Source organism: Rattus norvegicus, chromosome 3 (genome assembly GCF_036323735.1).
Source record: "Rattus norvegicus strain BN/NHsdMcwi chromosome 3, GRCr8, whole genome shotgun sequence".
NCBI lineage: Eukaryota > Metazoa > Chordata > Mammalia > Rodentia > Muridae > Rattus > Rattus norvegicus.
In genome coordinates, this window is record NC_086021.1 from 65135272 (window position 1) to 65161937 (window position 26666).

General features: G+C 42.0%; 1 protein-coding gene across 1 annotated transcript in view; it reads right to left on the reverse strand.

The window, feature by feature from the left end:
- Positions 1–26666, reverse strand: part of Cd302 (CD302 molecule) — a 33721-nt gene that overhangs the window by 4255 nt on the left and 2800 nt on the right. The window contains exons 2-5 of the mRNA NM_001013916.1: positions 16495–16605; positions 4328–4444; positions 3456–3626; positions 1887–1913 (exon numbers count right to left, since the gene is read on the reverse strand). Of these exons, the coding sequence (NP_001013938.1) occupies positions 1887–1913; positions 3456–3626; positions 4328–4444; positions 16495–16605 (426 nt within the window). The remainder of the gene's footprint in view (positions 1–1886; positions 1914–3455; positions 3627–4327; positions 4445–16494; positions 16606–26666) is intronic.

Sequence of the window (26666 nt, forward strand, 5' to 3'; positions counted from 1 at the left end):
AGTGAGACAAAGAAACAGCAAACAAACACACTCAGTGGAGTTCCAGAACTCTGGGGTTAGGCATTGGAGTGGGAAGGAAGTGTCCAGTGAAATTAGTCGGCTAAATATTGCATTCAGGGGGACATAGAACAGTGACTAATGACTGCATGGAGGCAGGTACAAAGGTCAAGTCCTTGTCATCAATGAGCAATACACATGTATAGAAATGACATTGCAACAAAACTATACAACTGATAGGTTAACAAGAGAGACTCCAGTGTTTGGTGAAAGAGACCTCTGGAGGGAAGGATTGAGAACGTGGTGGTGATGAGGGGTATATTAACTATCTTGGTTTGACTGACAGTGGTACTGGTGGATGCATAACACATCAAATGGCATCAAGAGTGCATGTTGCCTTGTTCATTATACTTAATGATATTAAGGTTAAAAGTTAATAATTGATAGAATTCGGAAACTTTCCCAACAGATACCCATTGCTACTGGGAATGCAAACCTGTACAACTCTGTAACAAAACCAATAGAACAAACTTACAGATTCTGTTTTCAACATTGCAGCCTCTAGATAAATATATTTGTGCAAGATGATTCATTTATTGAAGCATTGTTTATAATAGTAAATAATATGGAAACAACCAAGTGGAAGTGTCACACTGGTTAATATATCTACATACTGGCAGGGAATCCAGACCAACCAATTTATATATCTATACTGAGCTGAGAAAAAGTCACTAAGCTATTCATGAATAAGAGAGGCAAAGTAAGTCACACACTTCAGCCTCTTGCATTACTCCCACATCCCCCGCATCATCCTCCAGCTTAAGAAGTTAAAGAAGAGACTGCATAGAATGGTGCCCAATAAGGGTGTGATACAGAAAGGCAGATGGGGCCCAGGCTTGCCGTATATAGGTTGGAATTCAAATAATGCTCCTCTTTAGAACTGCTTTCCAATCAGGTGGTGGTGGGCTATGCCTTTAGTCCCAGCACTTAGGAGGCAGAGGCAGATGGATATCTGAGCTCTAGGCCAGTCTGGTCTACAGAGTGAGTTCCTGGACAGGAACAGAGAAACTCTTGTCTTGAAAACAAACAAAATCCCAAACACAAGTTTGAGTCTTAAGAATGCATTTAAAGTCCAACATAGATAGTCTTTACGAACTCTACTTGTAACAGTGAGGTGAAACCTTTAAAAAGCATATAACCCTTCCCCACAAAAACATTAAGAATTCCACATAAAAAGACATTATTTAAAACTACTCATTATATGGATAATTTACTTTAAATGTCATGTCTTTTAAATTTAATGTTTTATTGTATGTGAGGGGTGTTTTGACTGCATGTATGTCTGTGAACTGTGCACATGCCTGATGTCCATAGAGGCCAAATCCACTTCACCAAATCCCCTGGAACTGCTGTCACAGCAGGTTGTGAATAATCATGTATTTGAACCTGGGAATTGAACCTGCGTTCTCTGGAAGAGCAGCCAGGGCCCTTCACCCCTGAACCATTTCTCTAATATATCTTACCAGACCCTAATGTGATATCTTTCTTTAAGAGACTTTTCTATATTCTGATAAAAGTTCTTTATGTTACATAATATTTTTAAGTAGGTCTACAGTATCTTAACATATCAGAATATATGTTTAGTGTTACAGGATTTTTTTTTTTTTGAGATTTATTTGTTTTATGTAAGTACACTGTCACTCTCTTCAGACACACCAGAAGAGGGCATCAGATCCCATTACAGGTAGTTTCAAGCCACCATGTGGTTGCTGGGAATTGAACTCAGGACCTCTGGAAGAGCACTCAGTGCTCTTAATCTCTGAGCCATCTCTCCAGCCCTTATATATATTTTAATGTATGAAAAATTTTAAGATTTGAATGTTACTTACCTGATAAATACTTCTTGTCATATGGGACTAAAATGCAAAAGAAAAATCGAAATTAAAAAATTTTAAGGATGGCTTATAAGATTTACTTTATATACAGCTCTTAAAAATGGATATCCCCTGATGTTAATATCCCCACTTCTACTGCTTTACCTTACCTGTTTCAGATTTATTTTTTAAAAATCAGATAGATATCTAGGCCTGAAAAACGCATTGGCTTTGCTGCTAGAAAAAGAATAAAGCATACAGTAATAGAGGAGAGAAATACAATCCTGGTTGTGGATTCTGTAGGAAATGTAAACAGCCGTGGAACTGCTCTATGTTCTGTTTTGTTTTTAATATTGGAGAGTTCATGTACTTGAGTGTTTCTCGTGTGTGTGCAAGTGTAACACATCACATGCCCAGTGCCCGTAGAGGTTACAAGACGCATCAGAATACCTACAACTGGATGTGTTTGTGCTGGGAACCAAATCCAGGTCCTCCGCAAGAGCAGCCAGTGTTCTTAGATCTCTGAGCCATGTCTCCAGCCTTTGTTTCTGGTATTCTTGAATTAGTATTTGTTTTATATAACAGTGCTCTCAAGCACCGTAAGTGAAAAGAGCCCATTTGCACGTGTGTGTCTGAGGGTGACTGTGGGGGTGAGTGAGTGTGACATCACTACGTAGAGATCAGAAGACAGTGTCTTTTAGATTTTTATTTTTATGTGTGGGTGCTGTGCCTGTAGGCACATCTCTGCACGGGTGCCCTTAGAGGCCAGAAGAGAGAGCATTAGAGTCCCTAGGATTGGAGTTACAGTTGTGAGCTGCCATGTGGGAATTAAACCAGGGTCCTCTGGAGGAGCAGCCGTGATGATCTCTAGCACTGAGACATCTCTGCAGCCGCAGCTCACAGCATCCTTACACATAAATGGAATAAAATAAGACAAAAACATTTAAAGTTGGGATACTACTTCTATAAAACTACTCTGAGCTGGGGACCAGAGTAAATACTTAAGTACTTTAAGTATTTACATTTGCTTACTGAGAAAATAGTTATTCAGAATTTTAGAACAAATTACCTTCACCGTTTAACAAACAATGTGAAAATTTTAGAACTTGTTCATTTTGTTAAACTTTAACAAATCAGGTAAGTGTATTTTAATACAGAATGCATCATGAAGTATGATGTAATTTTAATGACATTTGGTTTACCCAAAACAAACATACTAGTTTTGTAGAGAACATGATTCCTGAAAGTAAAGTGATGTAAGTATTTTAAGATTATGCAGTATTCTTCTTTACCACTTCTGAGTCAGAGCACAGGCAAAGAGAACATGGAAATTCTTTTGAAGAAATTTATGGGCTCCTAGGAACTTCTAAGATTAGGCACATAGAATTAAATTGTGTCTGCTTCACGTGATCTAGCTCCAGTTTTGAAATGTAAGAGAACTATTGACTTTCAAGAGACTAGCACACAGCCATGTTATGTTCTGAGGTCTTAATTTATGAGATGTGATGTGCCTAAAATATGTATCCAAAACAAACCCTGTGTTCCCCGTCCCTCCTAGACTGGAGAAAAGACATTCGGACTTACTTGCTGTTTTGCAAAGTGTTCCTGTCACAGAAGACATTTCACAATTTCCTTTTCTCCATTCACCTGTCTTGGCATACAGAAAACCACAGGTGTCAACTAGGTCCTCACCATCCTCATCTGCCCACTTGTCGAATGTCATATTTGACTGATCAAACCACTTGAAACTTGCATCTGTCAAGTAAGGAACATGATGACAGTTTTCAAAGGTGTTAAGAACCAAAAAGAAGATATTTTCATTAAATGTAGGGACTTAGTAGCATATTTAATGGTCTAATTTTTGGTTGTAGGATTAAAAGTTGTAGAAGGAACACTATATTGTATTATACATAATCATCAAAGGGTATTGATTTTAAGAGGATTCTGGAAAAGGTACCTTTTTTTGTGAAGAAAAGCATTTTGATGAAATAACTTAAAATAGTTAAATATTAATAACCTTATTTATGACATTTAAAAATGTGACTATTATCTCTGTTTGTGTACACATACATACTTTGTATATTACATATTATACTACTATATATAAATTATACAGACACTATAAGAACCGTATGCTTTGTAGTTTTGTATAGTAACACAATTTATAGCCAGGTGGTGGTGGTGCACTTCCTTAATCTCAGAGCTTGGGAGGCAGAAGCAGGTGGATCTCTGAGTTCAAAGTCAGCCTAGCAGTAGCTAAATTACAGTTGTACAAGGAAAATTTTATGGCTGAGTCACCATAACATGAGGAGCTATATTAAAAGGCCACAGCATTAGGGAGGTTGAGGACCACTGGTCTAGGGAATTAAAGAACCAAACGTCGTATGTCTTACTAACATTAAAAAACAAAAACAAAAACAAAAACAGCCATGCCTCACAGGGCAAACACCACTTACCATCAGTGTCATAAAACATGCCTAGCAGAAGATCATCCGGGCCTTTCCATCGCTTTTGTAAAGTGTCCAGTATAAATGCGTTTTCTTCTTCATTGTGTATACTTACCAGGTCTGCCCCTGAAATAATTTTAAAAGAAGAGCAACTTCAAGAATCAATTGAAATAATGACGTATATAAAAGCTTTGAATTATGTTTCATACTTTTGCATAGTTTTAAACGGGTGGGAGTGTGCGTGGTTAAAACGTCTGTGGTAAGCTTAAATGGCTAAGCAGGTTAAAGGCACCTACTGTCAAGCCTGGCTGAGTCCCATCTCATGATGGAAGGAGAGGACTGACTCTTACAAGTGGTTCTCTGACCTACACACATGTGGCTCATGTAGACATCATACATCTTCAGGAATGATTTCTTAAAACATATTTTTCTGTCTTGATTAAGAATGGCCTCCAGAGGCTCAAATGTTTGAGTGCTTGGACATCAGGCTGTGGCACTACTTGAGAAGGATTAGGGGCTGCGGCCTTGTTGAAGGAAGTCTCTCACTGGAGGTGGCCTTTGAAGCTTCAAAAGCCCAAGCTAGCTCTTCCTGCGGCCTGCAGAGCTAGATAGAACCCTCAGACACCTCTCTAGCATCCTGTCTGCCTGTGTGATACCATGCTCACCGCCATGGTGGCAATGGACCAAACCTCTGACCAGCCCTAATTACATGTTTTCCTTTATAAGAGTCCCTGTGGTCATGGTGTCCCTTCACAGCAAAAATACACCAAAACAATATTATCAAAGAGGACAACCAGAAACTGAGCAGACTCTTATAAGATAGAAGCAAACACTTTAAAAGAAATAGAGCATTAAGCCAGGTGGTGGTGGTGCACACCTTAAACCTAGTGCTTGGGAGGCAGAGGCAGGCAGACTTCTGAATTTGAGGCCAGCCTGGTCTACAGAGCAAGTTCTAGGATAGCCATGGCTACACAGAGAAATACTATCTTGTAAAAAAAAATGGGGAATGGGGGATAAGGGAGGAGACAGAGACAGAGACAGAGACAGACAGAGAAATAGTGTTAAAAGTCAATTTATCACAGAAAGAAATATATTTCACACAGGAAATGTGTGAAAATTTCTCACCGTTAAAAAGAAGATGAAAGCTTAGGACCTGGGAGATGGCTGAGCTAATGCTAGTTAGCTCTGCAAGCCTGGCAACTTGAGTTCAATCCCTTCAACCCCCACCAAAAGTCAGATGTAGTAACATCTGTAACCCCTGCATGCCTACATAGAAATGAGAGGTGCACACAGGAGAACTGCCCGACAGTTTGTGGACTCACTATCCTGTAACATGGTCTACAGCAGCAGAAGTAAGAGAGCCTCTGCCTCAGGGAAGTGGAAGGCAAGAACTGACTCCTAAAAGTTGTCCTCTGAACACAGCTCCCACAAACATACAGCCACACAAAATAACAGTTTTGTGAAAGATGAAAATTAAACTTTCAGATGTGCAGACTAGCCAATTTGATGTAGAAAACTAGGCACTGATAATATGGGCAATCAGTAAAATAAGAGCAATATTTTGGGGAAATTTCTGGTGATACATGTAAGACCTAAAAGCACATACTATTCTTTGAGCAATAATCCTTCATAGCATATCCTGTGTTAATCATTGGCTGCCACTCCAAGTAGGCACAATGATCAGTCACACGTTGCACGGGGCACACATTGCTTTTCTCAGGCAAAATCACTACAGCTTATTCAGGACATTGAACGACTGAGACCACAGTTACTAAAATGTTAATGGTTATCTCAGGATGGCCCAACTTAGGTTTTGCTTGCTTGTTTGTTTTTGTTTTTTTAACTACTTTTCTAAATATTCTATAACAGTTATTGTGTAATTATGAAAGGGCTTTTAAAAAGGAAGTCATGCCTTTAAAGTCAGAGTGCAGCAAGGCTTTCTAAGTCTACCTTCTTAATCTCTTAGGTGTCTCATGCTTTGCATGTCCATAGCTACGGTGGGTAGACTGAGAAGCCCCCCTCCTGCCCTTATAGGTTCATATATTTGAATTCTTGGTCCCCAGATGGTGGAACTGTTTGAGAAGGATTAGTGGGCATGGCTTTTTTAAAGAAGAGATGTGTCACTGGACACATCTTCAAAAGTCCCTGCCATCCCGTTAGCGCTCTGCCTGTTGGTTGTGGGCTGAGATGTAAAGCTCTCAGTTACCACTCCAGTGCTATGCCCGCTTGCCTTCTGCCATGCTCCCCCATAATGGTTTTAGACTCTAACCCTCTGGAACCATGAGCCCCAAATGAAATGCTTTCCTTTATAAGTCGACTTGCCCATGGTGTTCTGTCACATAAATCACAAAGTCCCTAGGAAGTTACCACTCCCTGCTTGCCTTCGGCTTGTCATATCTTAATGCAAAATACACTTAATCCAACTTCAAAAGTGTCCAAAGTCTTTCACAGTCACAGTCTCGGCATGGTTTCAAAGTCCAAAGTCTCCTCTGAAACTCAAGGAATCTCTTAATTGCATGCTCCGTAAAATCAAAAGGCAAATCACATCTTTCCAACACACAACGGCACAGAATATACATCATTCCAAAAGGATGGAGTGGGGCACAGTGAGGAAACAGCTCCAAACCCTACAGTTCTCTGTCTGGTTTCAAAGGGCTGAGAGGCTCTGCCCTTCCAGCCTTGTTGACTGCAACACACTTCTCTCTCTCGGGCTGGCTCTATCCTCGCATGCAGCTCTCCTTGGCCAACTTCCAACAGCCCTGGCACCTCCTATATCCCAGAGTCCCCAATGCAATCCAGGCTTCATTTTCACAGCTTCGAGCAATGACCTCAAAGGGCCTCCATGCAGGGATTCTCACTTGGCCTCAGCAGCCCTCCTTAGCCGTGGAGTGGAGGAAAATGACAAACTTGTGTATCTTTCATGACTCAAGCCAGAACCACACAGCAAATGCTGCCATGTTGGCTACCTGCTTGGGATGGGGCCTGGTCCTCTCCTTGAACTACATTTCCATAAGCTTTGATTGCTGCTCTTTAGGATAAGAAAATCCCTCAGGCCTTTGCTTTCCAAGTGGAGTGTTAGCTGGGTCCATGCTCACCCTGAGGGAACCACTCTCTCTATTCTGGTTCACATCAAGCCTCTCCAATCTCTTTCAGCACAATCCTTGTCCCCAGTATCAAATTTTCCTGGTGGTGATTTTCTCTCCAAACCGTAACAAGGCAACTTCTAAAACAGAGCATTTAATTTGGATCTCATGGTACCAGAGGGTCAGAGTCTATGGCCATCAGTGGGAGGAAGTGTGGCAGCAGGCAGGCAGGGATGGTGCTGGAGTACTAGTTGCCCTGTTTGCTCCTTTTCGTATGTAGGCTCGCACAAGAGTGATTACTGATAACCCTGTGACCAAGTCAGTATCCGACTGCCTTGAAATTGCCTCTGTTAATGAAACTGGCCTAAAACTTTCCAATTTACCCTCTTGTGTATTCTTAAGACAAGAGAAAAAGAAGCCACATTCTTTGCCAAAATATCACAAGCCACTTATCTCAGTTGCTAATATTGTCCATCTCTGAAATCTCTTAAGGCGGACCCCCCCCATAGTCCACATTGCTCTTAGCATGACTGTCTTCCAGGACCTACTAGCATGGCCCCTTCAGTCCCTCTTAGCATCCAACTGCTTTCTTAGTCCAGAGTTCCAAAGTCTATATTCTTCCGGAATAACCTGCATGGTCAGGCCTGTGGCAATGATAGCCCACTCTCTGATACCAACTAATATCTTTGTTACTTTTCTATTGTGTTGACAAAACATCACTATGACCAAGGCAACTTGTAGAAGACAGCATTTAATTTGGAGCTCATGGTTCCAGAGGGTTAGAGTCTATGACCATCATTGTGGGGGTGGGAGGAAGCAGCAGGCAGGCATGGTACTGCAGAAGTAGTTAAAAAAGATTTCCTCTTGATCCACAAGCAAGAGACAGAGAAAGCTGACTGAGAATGGCTTGGGTTTTTGAAACCTCAAAGTCCATCCTCAGTGAAAACAAGGCTACACCTTAATACTTTCTAACTGGGAGGCCGACATTCCAATACATGAGCATATGGGGGCCATTCTTATTCAACCCACCACAACATCCTACCTATTCCCTATTGAGAAACATGTATTATATTTTCAGCTGTGGTTACAGGTTTATAATGTATAATCCATATTTTATATGTACGTTATATAACATTCAAAAAGGTTTTTTTCTCGATAAAGGAACACAAAATAAGAAATACGCAGTTTTGATAACTGAAAATTACCAACTGTTTTGTGCTCCTTTATTATATTGGGTATGGTGTCTTTCTTTGGCTCTTAGCTAGTGATCACCTCGGATTTTAATTGAGATTTTACATACATAGCTTGCATTTTAACTCTTTGGTTCTTTAGTATTTCTATTAACCCATAGCGATATTTTAAATAAGTGTTAAGAAAGCAACCTACAAAAAATTATGTTTTTTTAAATTTACTTTTATTTTCAGTGTTTTGCCTGCACGTATGTTTGAATGAAGGTGTCAGATCCCGTGGGGCAGGAGTTACAGACAGTTGTGAGCTGCCATGTTGGAGCTGAGAATTGAACCCATGTCCTCTGGAAGAGCAGCCAGTGCTCTTAACCACTGAGCCATCTCTCCAGCCCCCTGTTTTGTTTTTAACCAGGGACAGTTGAAACCACCTCCTGTCTAGTAAATGCCATAAGTACTGCTACCTATCGACTCCAGTACTTACTGGTAAAGTGTAACCAAACTGCTGCTCTAGAAAAATCCTCAGGAGAAACATTTAACATATAGAGCTGTATGGTTAGGCTCTCTATTGCTGCCATGAAACATGACGAAAAAGCAACTGGGGAAGGCAAGTGCTTGCTCAGCTTACACCTCCTTCATCACTGAAGGAAGTCTGGGCAGGAACCAGGAGGTGGGAGCTGATGCTGAGGCCATGAAGATGCTGCTTACTGGCTTGCTCCTCATGGCTTGTTCAGCCTCCTTTCTTATAGACCCAGGACCACCAGTCCAGAGTGGCACCACGCATGATAGACTGGGCCCTCACATGCTGATCACTAATTAAGAAAATGCCTTTCAGCTGGACCTCATGGAGGCACTTTCTCATTTGAGGTTCCCCCCTCCCTCGTGACTCTAGATTGTGTCAAGTTGACAAAAACAAACAAAAACTAGTCAGTATGGAGGTATTGTTAATCCCAAAGATGAGAGGAGATAGACCAACCCAATCAGCATGGCCAAATTAATTAAAGGGGGCAAATTAACTAAAGCAAGCTTTTTTATTCGTGTACATGGGCTGCCTCCCCGCTAAGGTGGGGTTCAAGAGGTCAGTCAGCAGAGGCTGTGAGAGAGACTAAGTTTTTAATAGCTCAGAGAGTTTGGTGGGCGACATAGATGTGGTTGCAGGAACAGGACATCTTAACAAGTCAGTTGCTCCTGCCACAAAGACATCGTTGCAGGGTGGGCAAAACTAGGTAGTCATCACAACAGGTAGTCTTGGAACTTTTGGAAACAAAGGTAGGGTTGCAAGATGTTTACAAGCAAGTTTTTGAGACAGAGACATGATTACCTTGCAGCCAATGGAACTTTAATATTTTAAGAATTATAATCGAAATTCCATAGAGACTTAAATTATTGTACGTGGCAAATATGACACACTTTTCTTAAATGACAGTTGAATCCCCAAAGAATAGATATACTCAGGCAAAAAAATTTTTTTTCTTAACAACACATTATTGGTGATACCACCCAATGAGATTTAATCTGATAGTTTGGCTCTCGTTATGACTAATGCCATAGCTTTTTTCTCAAAAAAAAAATGTAATTCGAAAGTGAATGTAACAATACCTAGTTAAGGGAGCAGACTTCAGCTTAGTTTGAAGTATTTGCTTTTATTTTTTTTAAATTTTATTTTTGTGCATGTGTGTGAGAGAGAGACAGATAGAGGAGGGCATATTTGTGTGTATGTGCACATGTGTTATAGCTCACACATTGAGGTAGGGAACAACTCTAGGACTGGTTCTCTCCTCCCACTAGGAGTACCATGAGTTCTGGGGATGGACCTCTGGTTGTCAGACTGATATGGCCAGCAAGAACATTTTCCTGTTGACCCATCTCATCAGTCCTTACCGTTCTATTCAGTTATTTTACCTAATGAATAATACTAGCAAAAATAGAGCCAGCACCTTGCCTTGGGAAAACTTCTGCAACTTCCCAATGTCAGGTGTAAGATAGGACTTTTGTGTAATTGTATTTTTTTCCAAACTAAATATTCTAGTGTTCTTTATGCCCTCTGTTCGTACGTAGCACAGAAAACAGAAACCATAGTGACCCGTGAGTTTAAACAAAACACTATGTGGACCAAAGCAAGAATACTAATATTGCTATCTAATTCACCTATTAGATGGGAATTTGTAGAGTGAAACTCAGTGAGATTATTAAAGAAGTAGTAGGATTATTAAAAATGTGGGGTTGGGGATTTAGCTCAGTGGTAGAGCGCTTGCCTAGCAAGCGGAAGGCCCTGGGTTCGGTCCCCAGCTCCGAAAAAAAGAAAAAAGAAAAAAAATGTATGAGGAGCTTTAAAAAAAATCAAATCAGTAAGACTTTACATTTTGGGATTGGGGTGGGTGCTTGGGATTAAGCCTAAGACCTTGCTCATAGGAGGCTGGCACTCTACCATTGAGCTATATCCTTAGCCTTGAAGTGAGTATACTTTTAACTCAGAAAAAGACATCATTTAAACATAAGACCAATTTAAAAATTCCCAAATAGATTCCCTGCTTCAAAAGAAGCCCAACAGGAGTTCACAGACTGCTAAACAAGTAACAAGAATCAGGCTGCGGGTTGGGGATTTAGCTCAGTGGTAGAGCGCTTGCATAGCAAGTGCAAGGCCCTGGGTTCAGTCCCCAGCTCCGAAAAAAAAGAAAAAAGAAAAAAAAAAAGAATCAGGCTGCAAAACTGCTCAGTATTTTAAAATCTATTTCACCTAATTTCCTAAAATACATTTGAGTCACACAGGAAGCCAGTCAGGTGCTATTTTTGCTTGCGTACAATAAACAATTGCTTATCTGATAAATGTATAGGTTGTATTTTAATAAAAGGGTAAAAAAGGTTTTACAATGAGCTAATATAGGGTCATGTCTTTTCACAGTTTGCAACCTCCAATATAGTTATTGGGATCTCCGTTTATGTCTAATATAACTACTGCAAATTATTGAGAAAGAGGACAGTATCAGGCACGATTATACAGCTCTACAATCCTAGCACTTGGGAGTTGCATTTGGAAGGTCATGAGTGAGAGGGGAGTTGGAGGCCAGCCTAGGCTTTCCAGACTGTGTGGTGTGACCTTGTTTTGAAACAGATGTAGAGACTGCAAATGGTTTTTTGAGGACAGCTCATTTAACAGATCTCTTAAGACTAGCAAAATTGCTATTCTGCTCACTTTCCTTGAAATAAACTTGGTATAATGGAAATTGTGTCGTCCCTCTTCCCCCCTGCTGAAAGTCAACATGTCAACACCATTTAGCAGCTACCAACTTTTCCAGGGGAAATAAATACATTTATGTACAATGTGGTACAATGTGGCCAGGCACTTTTTTAAAAATTACTTATTTTTATTTTATGTGCAGTGTTATTTTGACTACATGTATGTCTGTGTGAGGATGTTGGATCCCCTGGAACTGGAGTTACAAACAGTTGTGAACTGCCATGTGGGAGCTGGGTATTGAACCTGAGTCCTCTGGAAGAGCAGCCAGTGCTCTAAACCACTGAGCCATTTCTCCAGCCCCTTGGTATACACTTTTAATCTCAGGTCTCAAGAGGCTGAAGCGGGAGGATCAAGCGCTCCAGACCAGCCTACATATACACCGAGAGCCTGTCAAAACCACACTGAACTATGTGCTAGTTCAACAGAATCAATAAAACTATACTTTGATTTATCCCTTTCTATAATAACTATGGTTTTAATTAAATATCAGTAGTCTTTCAAAATGTTGTACTCATGATTTTTCAGAAATTGTGCTTTTTATTTTATTTTTTTTTTATGAGAGGATTTATTATACTGGCTTATATGATCCAAGGGATTGGCATTCTGTGACAGCCATTTGCAAGCTGGAGAGCCAAGGGAAGCTCATAATGGCTAAGTACGAGATGCCTTAGAACAGGAGAAGAGGCCTTAGGAACAGGTCCTACATCTGGGGGTGAAGGCAGGGTATACTCAAGACAGTAGTGTGAGATCCAGAGTCAATGGCTGAAGAAGCTGGAATCAGGTCCAAGGGATGAAGCAACCACTTCTGCTTTTGAAAGAAGAACAAGAGGGGGAGGGCATTTGTCCCTCTGTCCTTTCGACTTACTTGCCCCACCTGAGTAGATAATCCCTACTCACTCTCAGGGCCGGCACTTGCACACGGAGTTTGTGTGTCCGTAGGCCTTTCTCCTGTGCGATCACTCTCGTGAGCATCCTCAGAAGTCTTTTACCAACATCCCAAGCATCCCTCAATCCAGCGACCCTGGGGACTGAACTCTGAGTCACTGCTGAAGTTTGCCCTTAGCCATTCTTTTTTTTTTTTTTTTTTTTTTTTTTTGAGACGGGGTTTCACCAGGACTGCAAAGCCTGTTTGAACCCCTGATCCTCCTGCTTCTGCTTCCTAAGTGCTGGGATTATAGCTGGGCGTCTCTACAACAGGCTAGCCTGGAGTTCACAGAGATCTTCCCAAGTGCAGGCATTAAAGGCAGGGAGGGCATTGCTAAGTAACAGCATTGGGAGTTTGAAAAGAGTGTTCTGCCACAGAAGTAAAGGTCCCTTTAAGGAACTAAAGGCCAGTCCCACTGGCTCATATTTCACCCTGAGGTCCCATGGTTTTAGATTTAGCTAAGGAATGTCAAAACAACATAGGCTATCAGAAGCTTGTCTTTTGGGACAGAGCCAGATACATAAGCTGTCTCTACTCCATGCACACCTTTTAACAAGCGACGGGTAAGCAGTTCACTGGCCAAGCACATACATTACGCATGTGTGGGGACTTGGGCATAGAGAGTGAATTCCAGGACACGCACGCGCAGGGCAGCAGGGACAGGCTGGGGCGGGGGCATACTCAAACGACAGAGATTTTTCTTGGGTCCTATGACAAATGCATATAGTCCTATATGAAGCAGGAGACTGAAGCAGGAGTTTAAGGCCAGCCTGGACAGTGTGCATAATGAAAATCAGTCTTAAAAAAAAAAAAAGACATTTTGCTGAGAGTGTGAGATATATCTGTAGTCCCGGCAACTGGAAGGCCGACACCTACCTGCCTGTGTGAACAGCCTGTCTCAAATATTACTTGTTAAATTTGAACTATAGAGCTGGGGAGATGGTTCAGTGAGCAGAATGCTTGCCTCACAAACATCAGGACCGAGTTCAGATGCCACAGCCCACGTATAAAGTCACAGGATTCCTGGGGCTAGATGGGAATAGAGACAGAACCCTCCAGAAGCCCATATATAGTCCTCCAGCTAGCCTGGCATAACGAAGTAAATAACAAGAGACCTTGTTGAGCAAGACGGAAGGGGGGACCCTGCGGAGGCTGCCCTCATATTCACCCACATCACAGATGTGAACAGCAGAGCTGGCTGGGGGTTGTGGGGCTTTTTGTCTGTTGGCTATTCTATAAAATCATTTAAACTTGTTACATATTATGAGATTGGAATACAAAGAGAATAATTTGCTTTTAAGGAATCCTGTGTTGGGGGTGAGGGGAAGTTCTTGTCTGTTTTACAGTAAGTGACACTGTCAGTAAATTGTAGATGACCATTAAGAACCGTGTTAAGGACTAAGACAAGCTGATGCTATTTCTGCTTCCTAAACCCTATTCCTGCCGGACACAATTCCCCTGTAATTACTGCCCTGGTGCCTTTGGATTTTTTAGCAAGAGATGAGTTGTCTGGACTCATTTCCCACCCTTTCTTCCTGCCTTTTTTATCTTTTTTTTTTTTTTTGAATCTGTTTCAGTTAGGAGTTTGCTCTGAGGTGCATAGAGAGTTCTTTGTAGACTGTAAATGGCATCTACATTAGGGCATCCAAGGATGAGCTCCTGATCCCCTCCCCCCTGAGCTGGGAGCAGCATTGGACACAGCTAATTACTTCCTCTCCCTTGAATCAATTTCTTCTCTTGGCCTCCAGAAAATTTACTAGTCTTCTTAAGGCCCAGGCCTCCGACGTCCTCCGGATGTCACACAGAAATGAGCAAGCACAGCACTAAAGTCAGCCTAGAATCTCGGGGAGGGCAAATAGATTTTTAAGGTGTGAGTGAGTGGTCAGGAAGGAAGGTAGTGTTGACAGTCATCTTTGAAGACTGTAAGAGAGGCCATCCTGAGGGAGACGGAGGGTAGGGGAGAGGTAGAGGGAGGGGAAAGGAGAGGGGGAAGGAGAGAGGGGGAGGAGGGGGGGAGAGGGAAGGGGAGGGGAAAAGGGAGGGGGAAGGGGAGAGAGAGGAAAGTCAGAGATAGCTCAAGGACAGGCCCTCACAAGCACAAATACAAGCGCAGACCTGGGTCCAAATCTTGGCTTCTGTTATTATTAATCTGTGTGATCTGGAACAAATGCCTGAATTTAATTTTGATAAAGGAGACAAAATAAACAGCTCAATAGGTGTGTTATGAGTATGATATCAATAGGTTTGTTATGATAGGTAAAGCCATGTAATCTATGAAGTGCACAGTGCCAGACTTGGTACACAGTGGGAACGAATTTTCCAGAAAATACTTATCGTCTACTCTCACTAACAGAACTTTTACCTAGCCTCGCTATCAAGTTAATTATGTGTTTTGAGGTCATTTGAATTCATGTAATCAGGCCGTTTACATGAGTACTCAGCTTGTTTAAATGTAGTTTTCATTTAAGAACACAATGAAGAAGGTTCAAGAGTTAGAGCGCTTGTTGCTGCAGTCAAGCACCGGGGTTTGATTCCCAGCACCCGTACGGTGGCTCGCAGCCCACTGTAACTCCAGTTCCTGGAGACCCGCCCTCCGATGCTGACCTCCTCACACATCAGGCACACATGCAGGCAAAACATTAATACACATAAGAGAGAGCCGGACAGTGGTGGCACATGCCTTTGATCCCAGCACTAGAGAGACAGAGGTAGGCAGATGGAGGGCAGCCTGGTCTACAGAGTGAATTCCAGGACAGCCAGGGTTACACAGAGAAAATTCTGTCCCCAAAACCAACCAACGAACCAGCCAACCAAACCAACAGCAACAAAAACCCACATAAAATAAATATTTTAAAGAAAGTGTAATCAATCTTGTTATGCCTTGGACTCTCCATGTCCTCTCCTTTTCCAAGCTAAGTTGAATGGATAGTTCTGATTTTCAAACATTCTCCCCTGTCTCCCTTCTCATGTCTGTTCCATGAAAAAGAGAAAGAGAGACAGAAAGAGAGAAAGAGAAAGAAATTGCACAATTAGTTCTAATAGAATTGATGAAAAAGCTACAATTCGTCATGCACAGGACATGTTGTGAGCATCTTGTGGTTGTAGGCTGATAACATCTGTTTAAGGTCCTATATGTTGTATATGTTATTCAGGGTCAGAATTCAAAAAGCAATTTGGAAAACTTGGGTAAAAGATTCTTTAGGAAAAACTCCTCATTCCTTCTCATTGACATTCTGCGCAAGAACTCCTGAGGACTGTCCTCTGTTGGAGGGCAGTGAACACATGAGACAGGCTTACTCTGGGTTAGCAGTTCTCACCCGTTGGGCCAAGACCCCTTCTGGCATCAACTGACCCTTTCACACAGGTCACCTAAGACCATTGGAAAACACAGATACTGATTCATAGCAGTAGCAAAATGACAGTTATGAAGTAGTAATGAAAATAATTTTATGGTTGGGGTCAACACATCATGAGGAACTGTATTAAGGGGTTGAAGCATTGGGAGATTGAGAACCACAACTGTAGGTTATTGGCCTCTCCGTCTCTCACGTGGCACCGTCAACAGCACACACAGCCACTAGGTCCTGATGTGCTTTATGGTTCTGTGACTACGAATTGGGGAGTGCTATACAACAACTGTCTCCCAACCAGAGAGAAAATATATGTCCATTTCTACTGTCTGCACATCAATTCTCGGGACACGGTTAAAAGATGTTAGGAACACTACTATTTTTAAAGCTCCTTACCGTGATCAGTACACTGCTTTCTGACATCCTCTATGTTTTCCACATTGATGGTTACTTGAAGAAAAGTGTAACAGCTGCCTTGGAACTGAACCCAGATGGACGAAGGACAGTCTGTTTGGGAAAAAAAATACTATTAATATGAGTTTCAGATGCTAAGGATATTGAATATTAAAACTCCACGAATTCACACAAGTCATTTCCTTGTTAAAACAACAAATCAACCAGTGAAAAAAAGGAACTTGTTTTTCTCTATTTTACATGTAGGAAAAAAAATATGCCAGTGATTCACTTCTGAATTCATAGTGTGGTTATGTCTGTCTCTTGATTGTTTAGCAATTCTGATGTACAAATTAAGCACCGTCACCAAGCCAAACCAGCTAGCAAGGAAATGAACTAGTCAGAGTTAAAGGCTTGTGCCATCAATTCTTGGAACACAGTTAAAAGAAATTATAATACTCTATATAGAAATAAATATTATATAAATTGCAAATAACTCTCTGAAGGCTTTCTTTGTAATATAATAATAATAATTATTATTATTATAATTTTTAAAGCCTTGAGAATTTTGCAAAATCTTTTTGTTCAAATTCTCCTTGCAAGAACTCATATCTAGAAAATGATGAATATTCAGGCAAATTTTACTATTACACAAGTAAACAAGACTGATGTTCATGTCTTCTTTTATTTTCTTCTAGTGATTTTGTGTGTTTGTGTGTGTGTGTGTGTGTGTCTTGGGGGTGATGGTTAGGATTTGAATTTAGGGATTCATGTATTCTTGGCCACCTGCTCTCCCACTAAGCTATATTTTTCAAGCCCTGAATGACCTTAATTTAACATCTTATTAACAGAGATTTCATAACTCCATGGTTTCGTTGTTTGTTATGAAGATATAAACTTCTAAGCCTATGACCCAGAATATCATCACTTATCATTCTATGCAAAATGAAGTCTGTAAGAACTTGATTTCACTGAAATACGTTGGAGGAATGAAAGGGGAGTTATTAATTTCAGTGGACATAAAGTCAGCAAGATCTTACCTATATCCTTTTACTTTTACATTCTGTATGAGTTATAATTTCATATAAAGGGATAGAAGTAAGCACTCCTAAAAAGATCAGAGCTGAGTAATCAGCCACATTAATCTCAATTAATTCAACGTTCTGGATTTTTACGGAACTCAGACTATGACAGAAGTTATCGTTAGTACTTGACCTTGGTCTCCAACAGTAGAGAGAAGAACACTGCCACCAAAATAGATTATTTCTCAGTTCTCTGGAAGATGAAGGGTGAGCAGAAGTCAGTCAAGAAAGGAAAGTGTTTCTCATATCATGTGTGGTGGTTTGAATATGCTTGGCTCATGGGAAGTGGCGCCATTAGGAGGTGTGGCCTTGGTAGAGGAAGTGTGTCACTGTGTAGGTGGGGCTTTCAAGCCCTGCCCAGGGTTGAATAGAGTCTCCTGCTGCCGCCTTTGGATCTAGATACAGAACTCTTGGCTCCTCCAGCACCATGTCTGCCTGTGTGCTGTCATGCTTTCTGCCATGATGTTAGTGGACTGAACCTCTGAAACCATAAGCCAGCCACAATCAAATGTTTTCCTTTATCAGGGATGCCTTGGTCATGATGTCTCTTCACAGTCATGGAAACCCTAAGATACCATGTTTTCCTTTTCCTGTTGGCTCTATTATATTAGCTGTCATGTGATGACAAAGCAAGATTGCTGGATCATAAAGGGAACTGTTACATCACACTCACACTGGGTTAAAAGTCTCACCAGTCTTTAAGGCCACTCATATGTCAACTAGGACAAACTAGTGACTATTTCACTTAAAATCATCCCCAGGATGAGTTGCATGTTGCCAATTTTATCAGTGAAATCATCCACAACATGCTAGGATGAGGAGGTACTCCACGATAGAATTCATTTTATATATATAATTCATTTTATATGGCTTTCCTCCATATTGATTATTTTGTTTGTTTGCTTTGATACGGGGTTTCACTAGGTAGCCCTGGCTAGCCTGGAACTGGCCATGTAAACCAGGCTGGCCTAAAACTCATAGAGAATATATATATACATTCAGTGTGTGTGTGAGTGTGTGCATGTGGGTCCATGGTTTCAAACTGCGTCTTCAGGCCCAGTGGCAGGCACCCTTACACACGGATCTTGCCAGCCCCCTTCCTACTGTTTTATAAACACTTGCATTACACATTGTGACAATCTGGTGGCATGATCCTAAGATCTACAAAGCAATAACATCCAGAAAGACCAAGGGGCTAGAGATGACAGATGTGCGGTAGGAAAGTTGGGAGGACTTGAAGGCAAAGTTAGTGAAAGGCTTGTACCAGAACAGCCAGGAGCCTTCTCTTCCCAAGAGGTAGCACCCAGCCACCTCTGCTGTACCCTCCATCTCTGCTCCACCTATGAATGCTTGACCTTTTAAAAAAGACTTCTGTCGGGCAGTGGTGGCACACGGCTTTAATCCCAGCACTCGGGAGGCAGAGGCAGGCAAATCTCTCTTGAGTTTGAGGCCAGCCTGGTTTACAAAGCAAGTTCAGTTCAGTCAGGGCTGGCTATACTGAGTAACCCTGTCTCAAAAGACCAGGAAAAAAAGTTTAGAAAGTTAAAATAAAAATAAAGATTTTGGGGGCTGGAGAGATAGCTCAGTGGTTAAGAGTACTGGCTGCTCTTCCAGAGGTCCTGAGTTCAAATCCTATCAACCACATGGTGACTCACAACCATCTGTAATAAGATCTGATGCCCTCTTCTAGTGTGTCTGAAGACAGTTACAGCATACTTATAATAAACAAACATAAATAAAAAAAACTTAAAAAAAAAACAAACCAAAAAACAAAAAACCAAAGACTTTTATGTCTTTAAATCTACTTCTCAGTCATGAATATTTTCTTTATCTTTTCATCCTGGAAGGACCAGACTCTTTTTCTGTATCAACTCTTTTTCCAATATCAGCACGGGAGTCTATTCCAGCTTTCAGTTGCAATCATTAGCACACAGAACTCTCTCTCATAAGCTACCATCCATTGATGATGTAAATGGGCAGGAAGAGCAAGCATTAGGTGTTAGAACAGCTTATCTTGTTTTCTTGGGGAGAAAAGGGATGAATGTCTATTTGATGTGTGTAGTGGTTTGAATAAAAATGGCTCCCATAGGCTCATAGGGGTGTGTGTGGCCATGTTGGAGTAGGTGTGGCCTTGTTGGAGGAAGTGCGTCACTAGGGGTGGGTTTTGAGGTTTCAGATGCTCAGGCAAGGCCCAATCAGTGTCAGTCTCTCTCTCTCTCTCTCTCTCTCTCTCTCTCTCTCTCTCTCCTTGCTGTCTGCTGATACGGATGTAGAATTCTCAGCTCCCTCTCCAGCACCATATCTGTTTGATGACAATGGAGTAAACCCCTGAACTGTAGGCCAGCCCCAATTAAATGCTATCATTTATAAGAGTTGGAGTAGCCATGGTGTCTCCTCACAGCGATATAAATCTTAACTAAGACAGTTGGATCATTGCTGTTAGCATTAGATAAGGCATGTTACGCACACAGCACAATGTCTAATATGATGCAAGATTCCCAGAATATGTTCTCAATCACGGTCACTCTTCATGCCTTCCTCCCCTGGATAGGGGCCTACACTAAGGATTTCAAATACTTGGCTAAGTGAATAAATCCTCTTTTCCACTTTCGAATGCCAATTTATTTCCATCCTCTTCAAATGCTTTGCCCCGAGTTCAGAAGTTCCTTTCAGAAACTCAATAGTTTCTTGTATCTCCAAGTTTAACTGAACTGACCTACTGCTAGAGCCCACACTAGTACACTTTTTAAAATGTAAACTTGTCATGGAAGGCAGCATACATAAAGAAGCACAAGCCACAACTATAGAGCTTGGTGAGTGTTCAAAAATGAAACAAACACACACACACACACACACACACACACACACAAACACATACACATCATCATCATCATCAGCGAAATGAAGAAACAGAATGTTAACCTTGTTGGGTCACCGCCCCTTCCCAAAATGAAATCGTTTTTCTAACTTAGAATACCATAGGTTTGCTTTTCTTGTTTTGGATTTTACAGTAATGAGATCAGGCACAATGTACTGTTGTGTCTGGCTTCTTTTGATAAATATTACTTTTATGATGTTCACTTGTTTTTATTTGTGGGCTACTATTTCTCGTTGCTGTATAAGGTATGCATTTATCCATCCCTTCATTGGGGACTAACTATATGGACATCCTATAGTTCCCAATAACAGTAACAAAGCAATGTCCCCAAGAGCCTTGCCTGCATGACTGACACTAGAAAGAGCTGACTTGGAGAATTCTAGGTTTCTGATGCCCTCCACCCCCAGTTCATGCTGAAATTAGTGAAATTTTATTGCTGTTTCAACAGTATTAAGAGTTAAGACTACATAAGACAAGAGGGGTCAGGTGAGTCCTGGGCCTGTAAGGGCTTTTAGAAAAGACATCTCTTAAACAACAAAGACCCATAGCTAGCCATTCTAATTCAAAAGAGGCTGTCTTTACTACTCGAAGCCTTGGACACACTCAGTATGCTTTTACTTTGTAGTGACCTATTTCTCCAGTTTGATTACTAGTGGCAAGTCAGCAGAGAACAGGTCTTAATTTTATTGTAACATCACTAACAGCTACTCTGAAGTCTGGAACACGACCCCGAGAACCAGACATAGGAGTGAGGTGGTGCATGGCTCTGGGCTAGCAACTTTATCCAAAGCCGCCCCGCACCCTGGTAGGGAAAGTCTGACCCCAACAGGAACTCAGGTTTATTAACTAAGGTTTTCTCTGTTCCAGGTTAGCTTATCTTTAGAAGAGACATGAAAAGAGGTCCAACCTAGGTGCTTGGGAAGTCCACAGCGAAGAACCCTGTCTTCTTACAGCGTATAATTTAGTGGGGATAGACACATGAAAGCAACGGAAGTCAAAGAACACATTAGGCGGTGTCTTAGTTTCATTTTCTGTTGCTGTGATAAGACACTCAACTCCAGGCAGAAGGAGCTGGAAACAGCTAGTCCCACTCCAGCCCCATCCGAAGGCAGAGGGCCATGCATGTGTACTACTTCTCAGACCTTTCTGTACTTACACAGCCCAGGATCCCAGTAAGAGAATCAATGGGACCACCCACATTAGGCATTAAGTCTTATCACTTCAATCAATGCGATCAAGCTAATCCCCCAAGGTCTGTGTCCCAGGTAATTCTAGATTCTTTCAAATTGAGGCTACCCATCTAAGTTGGTGTATCGGCAATCTACTGCTGTGTAATAAATGAGCACCTTAAGGCAAGAAACACCATCTCTTCCAGTGTCTCCAGTGAAGAACCAGAAGTGTTAGCTTTCTTGTGTTGTTTGGCTGGAGTTTTGCCTTGCAGATGTAGTCAATGTGTTGGCTAGGGTAGCAGTCACTCAACTACAGTTGGATTACTGGAAGGTGTATCTAAGGGTGAGTTGGTGTGGCTGAAGACCTCCGTTTCTCACTACAGTAATACTGGGGAGTCCCTATATGTTTTGATTTGAATGTGAATTGTCCTTTATGGACTCGTGGGCTTGACCATTTAATTCTCAAGCAAGTGGCAGTGTTTTGTGTGGATCCGTAACTGTCCTCTCTATGCTTCTGGCCCACAGAAATGAGCAAGCATCCGTCCGCTCCCACTATCAGAGTCAGGAGCCATCCGTATTTACCAGCATGCCTTTTGGACCATACTGGCCCAGACTCTCAAACTGAACCAAAACAAATGCTCGCCTGTTCTATTCAGGTATTTATTTGGTCACAGCACTGAGAAAAGTAATTCACCACAGTAATCATGAGATTTAGGGTCCTTGTTACTGCTGGGAGAAACCTGACCATATTTTGTAGGTTTTTAGAAGGAAGAATGTGGAGCTGGAGGCTAGAGCAGCCCTAGAAGGCTGTAAGCTGAGCTTAAAGGGTGAGCCCAGGGGGAGTGAGGAAGAAAGAAATGCGGTCAGGAAGGCTGTGATCACGAGGTTTCCAGGTTTCCGGGACCAGTCTTGCTATAGTCTGGCAAAGAAACTGGCTTCATTTTGCCTCTGTCCTGAAAACCTGATTCAGGGGGAATTAAACCATAAAGGGCTGGTTTGTTTGATAGGGAAAAAGTTTAAATTGTATGCCATTCAGGTCTGTAGCATGGCTTTATTGCTGATTGCTCTTGGCCAGATTTCCAGTGAGAAAGCAGGAAGTGAAGCCCAACGGTTTGAAAAAACGTGTCATTTGGCAATGAAAGAGGGAGGGAGGTTGGGAGTTGGGGCTAAGGCAGGTATGGCTTATGGGGTATAGCAGGTAGTGTCTGTCCGTAATGGGTAATGAGATTGGCATGATCCAAGAGCCCTGCCTCCCATACACATACTTCACACAGACAGTAGTAAAGTTGCTGTAAAAACAAGACACTGGGGGGCTGGGGATTTAGCTCAGTGGTAGAGCGCTTACCTAGGAAGCGCAAGGCCCTGGGTTCGGTCCCCAGCTCCAAAAAAAAAAAAAAAAAAAACAAGACACTGCTCCCGGAGAGCACCAGGTTATAACAATGCAGTTTTAAGACCTTTCACTTGAAAAAGTGCTCCTCAACAGAAAACATTCTGGGCACCCGAAAGTGGTTTGTTATGTTCAGCCGTAGAGATAGAGGGGTTACTGTAGATTGTGGAGCAAGAGGCCCCGGTTATCATCCGGCAGCAGGACTCACCAGTGTCTATGTGGTGCTGTTTCTGTAGACACACAAGATGCAAGCATGAGGGCAAGCATTATGGGGGACTGAGCCACGGTTCCAGGACGCTGCCAGAGCCAGGCCATGTGTGACAGGCTCAGACTCCTTGCTTGGAGCTTGGAGTTGGTGTTTATAGCTATAAAGGTGAGGCCTAGGATGCAGGAGAGATCTCAGGATAGGGGAGACACCAGAAACATAGAATGTCTACCAACAAAAGGGGCAGACATTGAGTGCAGCTGGTCCAAGGGAACGGCCATCTGTGCTGTGGGCTGAAGGGATAGCGCTACCCAAACCTGTTGGAGCCCAGATGATGCTGTGCTGTTGGAATTCCAGTTGCCAAACATGGAGCTGCGGGTTTCGTATTGGCCTTGTTGAGTTTCAGTCTTGCTTTGGTCCAGTATTTCCTTGTTACTTCCCTCTCAGGAATGAGAATCGCATTGTGCCACTGTGCACTGAAAACATAAGCTTTTGTTTTTCTATATCACAGGGACTTGCAGTCAGGAGTTTACCTGTATAACTGCGTTGGGAATGTTAATTCTATGAGGATGCTAGAAGTTGCACTGAGTACACTTGGTATTATGAGATGGCCATGGGAACCAAGTATGAATATCCAGGCTTGAGCACATGTGTTTCAAGACTCGGTCTCTAGCTGTGGCTCTATTTTGGAGAGTTGTGAAACTTTCAGAAAGTGGTGCCTCGCCGGAGGAAGTGGCTTGAGGGTTATAACCAGGTCTCATTTTCTGTCTGTCCGCTGTTTTCTGATCTGCCGAGATACGAGAGGCAGCAACCTCAAACTCCTGTCACCACAGCCACAGATTCCTGCCTCAGAATGGCCCTCAAACTGTGAACCAAAATGCATCCTTCACTAAGTTACTCCTGTTAGGTGTTAGGTCTCACTAGGGATTGGTGGTTCAAGGCAAGAGAGAAAAGCCAGACTTAACAGAATCCAGTCTTGGTTGTCAATCATTTCAGAAACATCCTCTTGGCTATTGTATTGGGATTTTCCAGGGAAACAGCACTAATATAAGAATCTGCATCTATCTATCTATCTATCTATCTATCTATCTATCTATCTATCTATCCATCCACCCACCCATCATCTATTTATCTATCTACCCCATCTATTCATCATCTATCTATTCATCCATTATCTATCTATCCATCTGTCCATCTATTTATCCACCTACCCATCTATCCATCCATCTATCCATCCATCATCTATCTATCCATCCATCCATCTATCCATCTGTCTATTTACCTATCTATCCATCCATCATCTATCTATCCATCCATCCATCCTTCCATCTATCTATCCATCCATCATCTATCATCTATCTGTCCATCCATCCGTCCACCCATCACCTACTTATTTATCTATCCATCTATCATTCATCCATCATCTATCTATCTATCTATCTATCTATCTATCTATCTATCTATCTATCTATCCATCTGTCCATCCATCATCCATCATCTATATCCATTGCCCTACCTACCTACCTACCTACCTACCTACCTACCTACCTACCTATCTACGTACACATCTACCTGTCTAGCTCACACAGTTATGGAAGCAAGCAAGCAAGAAACATAACTCATGATCTATCATTGGCAGGCTAGAGAACATGTGATGGCGTTATTCAATCCTAGTCTGAAAGTCTGAGGATGGGGTCATGGAGAAGGGACAATGGTATAAATCCTTACCTGAGCCCCAAAGCCTGAGAACCAGGTGTACCTATAGCAAGTTCAAGGCAGAAAATAATGGATGCCTCAGCTGAGTCAGGAAAGGAATTCGACCTTCCCCAGCCTTTCTGTTCTGTCTCAAGGGACTAGATGATGCCAGCCCAGGCTGAAGGGGGAGATGTCCTTCACTAAGCCTTCCAGACACAAATGCTAATCTCAGCATTTAGTGGCTCAGTGGAGAAATTCTCAAATGCTAATGCAATCCAAAAATAGTGTTTCATCAGCTGTTTGGGTATCCGTTTGTAGTGTGCATAATTTTATACACACACACACACACAAAAAAAAACAACGACCACAATTAAATAGGCCATGCCTATTCAGTGTGGGAGTGAGGTGCAAGCAAGTAAACACCACGTGATAAGAAGCTCCAGGAACATCTTTGAGGCTGCCAATCACAGATACTTTGGAGTGCTAAGGACCCAATATCAAGGGCAGATATTGCAAATAGGACACCCAAGGCTCCTTCAGTGGAAGACAAGACCAAAACGGAGAAAAGAAAGAAGAGGCTACAAGTAATAAGAGCAGAAACTACAGTGTTGACTCACCCAGAGCCCTCAGCTGCCCTCTCCCTGGGCTCATGTCAGCGTTAGTTGTACTTCTGGTTTAAAAAAGGAAACCTCGCCTTGGTGCTACAGGTCAGTGTGTGTCCAAAAGTTTCCACAGAGATTATGTGCGGTGATGAAAGTATCACGTGCTAAGATGAATGCAATCCCCACGGGAAAACTACCGCGTGCCTATTTTCTGTGGTGATTTTCTATTACCAACCCAAGTTGGTAACACTCTCTGTTCTCTTGCTGGCCTCACTCACCCTCCATAGGCCAACTTCAGCGAGACAAGAGGGAGATGAAGGGTGTTTATTACATGTGTAATGAGTCCAGAAGGGAGAGGCTGGCCCAAATGTCCAGCCACCCATAGGTTCTGTGGCTGTGCACAGGTTTCAAGGTCTGCCCAATCCCAAGGACCGTAAGCCGCCTGACACCTGGTCCTTTTTCTACATCACTCTTCCTCACCTCCCTTCCAGGATGTCATGTCCATCCTTAGTGATAGACTGATGAGCTGTGTCATCCGTCCTTTCTCATTGGGCATTACTGGTCCATTTTTTTTTATGACTTAAATCTCCTGGTTTCTCCTCAAAATCTAAAATTACTTGTGAAAACAATCACATTCCTTATACAGACGTTGCAGGAAGACAATGTTCTTCTTGACCTGGTTTTAAGCCAAATACGACTCCTATTGTCCAGATGGATTTGTGAGGCAGTATGCTGAAAACCACCCGTAGGAGTTAGGTAGGTTTATTAGATATGCGGGTTTGGTCTGTAACTTTACACAGCCATGCAGGGGGGAACACAGGCTTTTTAGTGACTGCATTGATTTTCAACACAGCAACAAATTCTTAAAAGCTTCTCAAAAAAATGAGAGAAATCCTAAAACAATAACTATTTGTAAGTTTACCTGTTTGTGTGAAAACTTAAATTTTCTAAAAAAAAAAAAAAAATTCTTACGCCTAATCTGAGGCGTAAACTGTCCCCTGAAATAGAGTTCCATCTACAATGGCAAGAAAAAGTGACCTTGACCGACTTAGAGGTCACAAATGTTTTGAATTCGGTTATAAGATCCAAGATACGATTGAAAAGAAATCACAGTGCAGCTAACACCTCTACCTTTAAAATCATCTCATGTTTCATCA